The sequence below is a fragment of the Sesamum indicum genome, linkage group LG12 (assembly GCF_026168435.1).
Source record: "Sesamum indicum cultivar Baizhima isolate 11 linkage group LG12, ASM2616843v1, whole genome shotgun sequence".
Classification (NCBI taxonomy): Eukaryota; Viridiplantae; Streptophyta; class Magnoliopsida; order Lamiales; family Pedaliaceae; genus Sesamum; species Sesamum indicum.
The window spans coordinates 10,681,842-10,692,205 of record NC_142668.1 but is presented as its reverse complement, the minus strand read 5'-3'; the positions used below and the strand labels follow the sequence as shown (position 1 = coordinate 10,692,205).

At 36.9% G+C, this 10,364-nt stretch overlaps 1 protein-coding gene across 1 annotated transcript; it reads right to left on the bottom strand.

The window, feature by feature from the left end:
- Positions 1-4,739: 4,739 nt before the first annotated feature.
- Positions 4,740-10,148, bottom strand: LOC105165546 (conserved oligomeric Golgi complex subunit 5). The gene is made up of 3 exons (XM_011084599.3): positions 8,941-10,148; positions 6,519-6,989; positions 4,740-5,873 (listed from the first exon to the last, which is right to left on the bottom strand). The coding sequence occupies exons 1-3, from the start codon at positions 10,024-10,026 to the stop codon at positions 4,950-4,952; spliced, it is 2,481 nt and encodes an 826-aa protein (XP_011082901.2). The 5' UTR covers positions 10,027-10,148; the 3' UTR covers positions 4,740-4,949.
- Positions 10,149-10,364: the final 216 nt, after the last annotated feature.

Below are 10,364 nucleotides of genomic sequence, written 5' to 3'. Positions count from 1 at the left end.
GTAGTTGACATTTGTTAATATCAATTCTTATTTAATTGTCTCATATATGCATGCTTTTAAAAAAAATTCATTTTAGTCTCACACTTATATTTCTTATGCAAATTTGGTTCCATCATTAATCTTTAACAAAAATACCACATGCTTAGCACGTAATCGTCAGTATGACCTGTTGAAAGGGATTGTCAGCAAACGATTTGGGGGGAGGGGGTAAATTGCATTATTAGTTCTAAACTATGAGGTCCTTAATTTGCTAGTCTCTTCCCATAAAAAAAAATTCAATTTTAATTCCATATTTTTATTTTTCTTTATGCAAAATTAGCCTTGCCACATTCGAGTAAAAGGGCAAGAAGGCGCAACGAAATTTAAAATTTAAACAATTAATCTAGCATGCACAATAAGGTTATGCATAACCTATATCCTTACGAATAATAGATGGTGAATCACAAACAAGTATAAAACGGATTATCATATCATTCCTTACGCACTCTAAGTAGTGTAGACAACAAAAGAAATACTTTCAACCGTTATCTAACCACAAATGATTGTCTCATATTATTCCAAGCGTCACTCCTCGATTGCTTGCCGACATCTGGATTCCATGCTAGTCAATCCCAAATCTTTGCTCTTTGATTCCTCCAAGAAACCAAATGAAGAACACAATGTATTGATGTTGTGTGTTTAATATAAAAGTTCCGCTCTAAGTAGTAGAGGATGGAATGATTTGTGAGAGTATGAGATGTAAAACCCTAGGCTAGTTTTGATTTTCTTGTCGAAAAACATCAAGTGGTCAGCCAAGCCACCTCTTTAAATAGGGCAATTCACAACATAAATAGACAACTCTAGTCGTTCTACGTATATCTGTACGTAATCTTGAGCGGAGTATACTAGACTACCACAAAATATGCCAAGAACCAAAATAAAGAAAGAATAGTGTAAACTTTTACGACATATACCATGAAATATACACTAATCAATTATATATCACCTCCAATCTGTACAAAAATTACAATACACAAAGTACTATAATAAGTTCATCTCCTATACCTCTGAATATAAACAGGATACTAGATACCCTTATATTTGATCAATCGACAATAATATACGTATGTATATACATATGTATATATACATACACACATCATGTACATGTACACTCATATGAAACTAGATAAATCATAATCATAAACACAGACCTCTTGCTGTAACATCCCATACGAAGCATCATAACAATTATACGAAACCGGATGATCATTGTCCATAAGCAGTAGCGACTCTAAATCCTTGTACGAGGAAAAATCAAACGTTTGATTATAATCAGGCAGTACTGAGTTCTCCATCATATAGTTGCAAGAATCCTGTACTTGCAAATCTGGTGATCCGTCCAAGGGGGTGCTGAAACACGATGAATCGAACGATAAGTCCAAGCTGTTGTCATGATACGCATGATCTTGAACGTCGATAAAGGGCACGCCGGACGGTGGAGATGCAGCATAATTGGAAAGGTAATAATTATCGGGTGGGGACGAGACGGGCGAGTTCCCGTTCCCGTTCCCGGTGAGTTCTTGGACAAGCCTCTTGAAGTTTGAGGAGTCTGTGATGTAAACTTTGGGCCGTAGGATCTTGATCAAACTGTTGATGTGTTGCTTCTTTTCTTGCTTAGGTACTGTTTGTTTCTTGGATGGTTGGCTGGATTTCTTGCCCATGTTGTCTGAAAAAGAGCAAGAAGGGTTAGGGTTTGTAGGTTTGTTGTCTGAAATGGAACAGTTTGGCCTTGAGAATCACTCCCAAACGCTCCTTGCTTGTATCGGAGGGATATGTATATATATACTAAGAGGGTAAGAGGGAGTATTAGTATACAATCTTATAATATATAATTACCATGTAATTAGCTTGTAATTAATCAGACAGGAAGATGCCGAAAACGATGTTTATTCTACAAAAAATATGATTATGTATAAATTGGAATCCTAATTGCCTAACCATCGTGACTACTTACTAGTTTCATCGAACGTTAAGCACGTCAATAATATGCCAAGATTTGTACTTATGTAGATGTCGGTACACGACTTTTGTGAGAATTAATTGGGAGGATAATTAATCAGAGCCTGCGGTTATCTCCCATGCTAAATGGAGACGAGAAACTTGAACGGCTTTGAGCTACAACTCTATTTAAAGCAGACAATACTTACTAAATAAGAGCTTCTGAGATTCAAGTTGAATATTCATATTATATCTCATATTGCATTTTATACATGTGAAGTGCATATGTTAAATAAAATACGAAGTACGACATAAATTTGGAATAGGTCCAATATATACAAATGCGTACATGAAATATATATTAAATAGGGTTAATTGCACCAAAACCTTATCTGACAATGCAAAATTATTACTTTTTTCCTAAAAAGATTTTAAAATTACACTTATACCCCTTCGAAATTTCTTCATTTACACTTGATGTCCTTCTGTTAGGATTTGAATAAAAAATACAGCGTCAATAATTATACAATTTTCCTCATCATTTAACATTCTCATGCATATTTTGTTCTTATAAGGGATAAAATAAATGTAACATAGGTTAATATTATTAAAATTTTGTTGTTAAATGGGAGTTAGTAAGTGTTTTTAATAAACAATGAATTTTTTTAAGGAATATAAGTATAATTTTAAATTTTCTTTCAGAAAAAATATAATTTTATATTTTTAAAAGAGATCTAAATATAATTAATCATATTAAATATATATATATATATATATATATATATGATTTGTATGATGGATCTATGAAGGTAAAGTTTAGGGAAAATGACATGATTGGGGGGGGGGGAGTGGGAGAATAGTTAATTTAAGATATATATTGTGATGAGGGGTAGAGCAGCATTGAGGGCACGCTGATAAACTATTCACTACCTTGTCTTCTTCCATCTTTCTTAACATCATCATCATCCACACACATACACATGTGTGTCTGTGTGTGTGAACAAAGACGCAAACTATGTGTTCATTTTTAAACGAAAAAAATGCAAGCAACACTCATGTGATATTATAAATGAGTAAATTATCCTTTTATAATTTTTTTTTAGCAATTTATTCCCTTGTATTTTTTTAAAATACAGTGAATTATTCCCCTGCAGCAATTTACCTCCCTAACAGGGGGAGTAAATTACTTCATTTTAAATAAGACAAGGGGATAAATTGCTACTCTTTATTCATTCGGGGATAATTTTCTCATTTACAATATCATAGGAGGTAAATTGCAATAAATTAATTTTTAAATGGGAAATTAATAGATAAGAGGATGCCAATACAATATATGCAAAATTTCTTTTCTACATGCAGTTCTGTCAGGGGATTTCATTTTCTATTTCTTTATAAATAAAATAAATGATGTAATATTTATACGTATAGCATGCAGATGTTAAATAAAATAAAAATAACAATAAAATTTGAAACAGAAGATCGAATCCAAATTGCATGTGTTGGACGTAAAACATGTGTGAACGTGAGTCGATTAGGTTAGGACCCCAAGACACAATAAGAAATATCTTTTTTTTAAAGAAAGAAAAAAAAATATTTTCTCTACCTAACAAAGACAAGATATTAATTAATTAATTGATAAAGTCAATTTTAATTAGGTCTGTCTCTTATGTATATCAATATCAGTGTAAGAATTTATAAGATGAAAACATGACATCAGATTATATATATCCAGTAATTAAATTGGGGTTGATTTCAATTTTCAAGCAGCTGAATGCATATCTGAATCTTGAGTTTTGGCGCTGGCTGTCTTTTCCTTTTTTTTTTTTTATTTTTTATTATTATTTAATTATTCAGCCTTTTCACTATCAACATTTAATTAATATTCCCACTTCATTAGGCGTTTAATTATTTGAAAAATGTAATAATAATAACAATATTATAAAACCATTTGCTAATCCTTTTCACACATAATCATATGCATTTTGTTGGGATTGTAATTTTTTATTTCCATTTAATTTTGTGGCAAAATTGGGATGAATTTACAACAGCCTTGCGACCGTATAAAAATACGTAGTTGAATTCCAGTAAGTTGAAAAATCAAGTCAAATTTTATGTTATATGAACTAAGACTGAAAACATTGAGGCATGTGAATTATACCATATCGGACCAACATCATATAATCCACACTGTTGAGTGTTGGACAACAAAAACAAAAACCCTGACGACTACTCAGTTTGACGCTGCAACCGGTATCTTATGCACAGTTGTATGTGTGCCCGGAACATCGAGTACACCATCGACAAATCCATTTACATGTTAAACAGAATATAATCCTTCTTGTGCAAATCCATCCAATTGCACATAATACATCCCAGCAACAGGATAAATGTTGGTCTAGCTTTAGGTTTGACCATAGAACTTCTTTTTGTCATCAACCAGCTCCATTGACTGAACCTGATGAACTTGAGTCTAGTCAAATCACATACTGTAATATGCCACAAAATTGTTGTGTTTCCAGAGAAGTGAATGTCCAGCTTTTTGGAGTGTGCAAGAATTAAACTACGGATATAATCTGGGAACAAATTTATAAATATCTTCGTGTGTACGATGCAACACAGACATGGTTTTAGCTAATAATGCCCCCTTAATCAGATGGCATTGGAACCACAACGTAAACGCTTGACCGTGCAGATGCTTCCCATTATTTGCTTTCCTAGTCTAATCAACTATTGACATGCATGTGGGGTAGAGCAGCACGGACGACAAACAAATATTTCATGAATTTAATCTACATATATCATCTCATGTGATTCTTTAATATTGACATAAGGGCCCGGAGGGGGAAGAAAAAGGAAATGACAGAAAAAGAAGAAGATTGAGAGAGAGAGCATACTGTCTGTAGCTGAATCTGTTGGAGGCAAGATTTATCAAGAGACTGTAATTACCTGAACTAAGATATTCGTCAACATTACGATTTATTCCCTGTTAAAGACTCACCAACTTTCAGCATCAAAGGATAAACAGGACTGAACTCCTTGTCTCCTCTGGCCCTTACTTTTGCAGCATAATCGTCTAAAGTCACCTTGATGCCTTTCCATATCTGATCTTCCCCTTGTGAATCCATCCACAACGAATACTGCAGAGGTGTAAGCTTGTTTCTTTGTAGAGGAGACTGCAGATCATCAGGTGCCCGTGAATAGAGATGGTGAAGTATGACGCTTGGGGGAAGATCTTGAAGAAGTGGAGATGATCCCAGTTGAGATGTATCCAGGAAAATAACGGGCCTGAATGCTCGAAGGGCCCGATAGGGTGCACCAAGCTGTTCTACTGGAAACAAGTTTTGGCCTACTGCTAATTCAAGTTCCGCCATGTCCCTGGCCATTCTCAGTTTTCCTGATTCTGATAACGGTCTGACAAGTGACGCATGTCTTATGAAGAATGTCAAAACCCTGGAAGCCATGCTCCTTACTAGCCTTGAGCATATAGTTTCTGTTCCGACAGAGACAGCTCCTGAAGAAGGCAAAAGCCTGGATAAGAATTCAGTCCGGAAGTGAAGAATGCTTTTCTGCAATTCTTCCATATACGGGGATGCATTATTATCCATAGCAGCATCCAAGCCAAGAGTACTGAAATTTTGCTCATGAATTTGCAAGATGCAGGACTCAAGGCGATCGAGCATGGCTTGAAATAAAGATGTAACTGAATCACCAGCAACACCATATATTGTACCAAGAGCTGCGGATAGAACATCAGCAGCAACAGTGGGCAGTCCGGTTATCATGGACGTTATGCGTGTATGAACTTCTTGCAGATGTTGACACAACATGAAGTTCTTCAGCTGTGCTGGATTCGCAGCACCAGTTATCTGGCGTGCTTCAGGGCCTGTTGATATCTGCCAGAAAAATATTACTTTAATTTAGAAGTTCGATGAGAAGTCACACAAATTCATAAGCATGACAAGGGGTTTTTTCACTAAGCACACCAAACAAATTTCACAAAGTGAGAACAGACAGATTTAGGTGAGTATTCAATAGTAAAATCATAATCAAGTGACCACCAACATTCCAATTTGGCAGAGATCAACTGATCAGACGGCCAAGATTTTTAAATTGACAGAAGGAAATTTTCCAATAGTACATGGACATCAATTCTTGATGACAATAGCATGTTAACAATAAAGTCATTCGCTACTGCTGATTTAAATTTGTGATCCCTTACACTTGATGTTTGCGTATTGGACCACAAACCCTGAACCCACTGATTTTGGCTCTAAAAGTTCAAATACAAAATGTTGTTCATGAAAGCACTGGGATTCAGCAGTGGAGCGGAATGTTGAGAGCAACCAGAAATCGGGGTGGCATATGCAAAAGGGGTCCAACTAAACTGAACATGAGAAATCTGGTCAAGTTTGGCACACTAGAAAAGGTAACCTCCACAATTGGCAAATGGCATAGTTAATCTCAGGATTCCTGGAAGGGAGAGACTTCAAGTGCCAAACAGGGGGAATTTGCAGGTTAAATTAAAGGTTACCCGTTACCTGGTATTCAGCTCGTTCTGCAAGTAGAAGCAAAGCCTTGCTGATTTCCCGCAAGACACGAAGAGTCAAATGCGCATCCAGTTGCACAGCTTCGATTTCTTCCTGAATGCGTGATATAATCCTCGAGATATGTTCTTTGGATGGGACACTCCCACGTGACATTGGAAATACAGAGTTTACAAGATCTGTCAGTCTGCTTAAGCATAGGGCTAAAAATGCTGTCTGAAAATTCTCAATGGCAGCCACCATTTGTTCCTTGCCATCTGAAGTGAGAGCTGGTGGAATTCCTTTGACATCTGTATCACGAGAAATTCTTTCAAGGAGGTTCTCGATCATGGTTAACAACTTTGGATACCCAACAGTAAATATCTCCTTGACAAAGCTTGAAGCAGTGAAACCAGACTTCATTTGGCTTGCAAAGGATTTTACTAACGCATCCCAAACACGTTCAGTTAACATTTGATCACCTTCCTAAGACAGAATAAGCAGCAAACTGAGGTATAGTGGCATCATACAACCTCAATGATTTCAAAAGAAATAGACACAAATTATATTACAGCTGATAAGGAATCTAATTTCAAAATGTAGTTACACTGATATAGTTCTAGAATTATCTCATTAAGCATCAAATCCAAGAAAGCACTTGAATTGTCACCCAGCGATGGCATTTAGCAGCTTTGGACTATGTTAGCGATAAACGAGTGGAATGGAGGGGAAGAGGAAGGCACAAGATTCAAATCCTTCACCTAGGTGTAGTGTGCCAAACCGTCAGAGATGTTTGGTAACATAAAAGGGATGAGAAGGAAATAATTTCCCCTTGTTTTTGGTATAACAATAAATGAAAGGGAAGGGGACCTATGCCTTTTTATTTCTGAGCATATGAACCCAATCCTTCCTCCATCTCCAAATTAATGAATTTATTTGTGTAGGAGGGATTAAATACACCCTCCTCTTTACACTCCCCTTGCCCATTCATTACCTACCAAACGCAGGAAAGATCTCCAACCCCTCCCCTCATCCAATTACCCTCCAATTTTTTATTAAGATGACGTTAAGGAAATTACAGTATAATATAAAAATGTCTGGCGAACGTAATCTTGAAAAAAAGGAATTCCCAACTCCAGTAATTCAGCTCATAATGCTAAATGATCACATACAAAGAACAAACGAGATTAGTTAATCAAAACAGAGAAGTCAGCATCAAAAATGTATTTGAGCCATCATATTTTATCACAAGTAGGGTTCACTCAAAATGTACCTACCCAACCCTTGGAAAGGTACATTTTCATCCATGCAATGGTGAAACAGATAGCATTAGGCCACTAATTTGAACATCAAATAAGAAAATAGAAATATTAGATGGTGCATTAGAGAGTAGGACCTTCAGCCAACAGATCAACCCACATAGTTTACCAAATAATTCCAAGAAGATAGAAATTGCAGTTTACAACTGAAGTATACTGATTTAAAATCACTAGCCCTAATAGACTAGAGACTCAATAATGGTAGAGACAGATCATATGCTGTAATAACTTTGGGTTTTAACCTGTAATGTGCACATGCAAAGTTCAACGTTTACACACTGCAATATAGGAATAACATTCTAATGTTCACAGAGGATCAACATTGTCGTGTAATGAGTTTAATCTCCAAACAGATATGTTTATTTACATATTCCACACCGCAAGTATTATTATGCTGAATTAAACATAAATTAATGGAAAATCTCTAATCATATTCACCAAATATACTTCACTAGATATCTATCCACAGCACAAAAGGGTTCTTGATCTACTAAAAATTAAGTCATTCTGTAGCTACAGAGCATTCTACTAACCACATTTTGCATAGTATCAAAAAACATTGCTCATAGGTAACAACAGCTAGTTATCCGGAGTAAACAGTATGCTAATACTCATTAGTCCATCCCCCAAGAGAATATTTAAACTCAAAAGTTCCTTTTAAACAAACCAAAAGAATATTTAGACAGTATAGGTTAACTTTTGAAAAGTAAACTAAAACAATAATGTACAACACTCTCTGTTCAGAGTCCAATCTCCATTCCCATCAAAAAGTCATTACATAATCCTTCATGAAAAATTTTGTTCATTTTGATCCAAAAAGGAAACATAAATATACAGAATCTAGAGTCCTAAAAGGTACAAAATTGATTCAGAGATCGTAAAAAGGTTTATCTTGGCTGGAGCTAAGAAACCTTCTATAAACATTGTCACACCAACGTTTTTCTCTCCCCAAGATAACACTATTATCAAGTAGAGGTGGATAACATCAATTTTAAAGTTAAAACTCGTCAGTATCAAATAAATGAGCACAAGAAATCACTCAAATAACAAGAGCAAATACATATGTAAGAACTCTTTTGTTAATCAAGAATAAAAATAAAGTTACTGACTTCACTTACCTGCATGACCTCATCCAACAGTAGCACATGCGTGAATGGATCCCTTTTCTTCGACAACACCCTCTGCAAGTGCCAAACCGCAAGCACTATTGAATGTAATTGGTCCATACAACCACTCATCCTCTGCCAAAGAGCCTCCCTTGCCTTTGCCCCACCACCAATCTGTGGTGTCCCATGTCTCTGCACCCCTCCTGGACCTCCACCACCATACCCCCCACCTGAAATTGCCTTCATATCCAGTGCATTACTCACACTCTTCACCCCCATTTGCTTATACTTGTTCACCAACCCATCCACTGTTCCCCTTAACTCGCCCATGTTATAGAACACTTGCAAACCCAATCCCACCTCCGGTTGATTCAGACTCTCAAGACCCTTTTCCAATACCTTCATCCCCTCCTCTCTTATTTTGGAGCCGATCTCAATAACCCATTTCAATTCAGCGTCCACTACATCAATTCCCGATAAATGGGACTCGTTATAAAGAATCAGAATCTCATAATGCAGCTGGGCTGCCTTGGAAAGATCCCATTTTGAAGCATCAGGCTGTGAATCCACAAGGTTTCTTAGCTTGTGGATGAGGCGGAGAGTTCGGAGAGTATTCTGAAGTAATAAGGAAGTGGAGTGAAGGTTGTTAAGCTGGTGGGTATGTGCGGAAATAACACGATGGGGATCGGAGAGCTCGGAGCGGGCATGACGGACTGCGGACTGGAGAGAGGAAATGGAGGAGCGGAGAGAGGAGAGGGAAGATTCTGCGGCTTTAACGGATGAGAGCTGGTGGAGGAGTTCCTGGTGGCGGGAGAGGACCTCGTGGCGGAGCTGGGTGTCGAGGAGGCGCAAGCCCTCCTGGAGTTTTTCAATTCTTGAGGCGGCGGATCCTGAGGAGAGGGCGGCGGAGGAGAACTGTGTCGGGTTGAAGTCAGGGGACAGAAAGGCAGAGAAGATTGGGTCGGAAGAAAAGCTATCTAAGTGAGATGGGACAGGGGAGAGAGGAGGTGGAGTGGCTGTGGTTGGGGTGGCGGTGGCTGTGTTTTTGAAAGTGGAAAGGCGCTGGAGCGGAGATCTGGACATGGCCGGAGAAGCCATGGTGTCAGTGTGGGAGGTAGCTCTGTCTGCCGTTGTTCTCCAACTTCGCTGCTTGTAGCACTAGAAATCCGTACCAAGAGCAGTAATGGTACAACCCCAAGAAAGTTTATAATCCTGTTTGGTTGGTAGATATGGGACTACGGTGAAAATTCAATGGTTAGGGATCCTATAGCTAAAAATAAAATAAAAACAATATAATTATATTGATTATTAATATAGTTATATTCAACTAATTATGCTATAATAATTAATTCAATATGAAATGTATTTGTTTTAACACCAAACGCAAATGCTAGTCTTTATTTAAAAAAGTGTTTCTAATAAAAAAATTATAATTT

Bases quoted from the DNA above. Each gene is read 5' to 3' on its own strand.
- LOC105165546 (XM_011084599.3), bottom strand. From the start codon at position 10,026: ATGGCTTCTCCGGCCATGTCCAGATCTCCGCTCCAGCGCCTTTCCACT. The intron at 6,990-8,940 runs GTAAGTGAAGTC...ATTCTGTCTTAG, and splicing joins TGTTGGATGAGGTCATGCAG to GAAGGTGATCAAATGTTAAC. The intron at 5,874-6,518 runs GTAACGGGTAAC...TTTTTCTGGCAG, and splicing joins CAGAACGAGCTGAATACCAG to ATATCAACAGGCCCTGAAGC.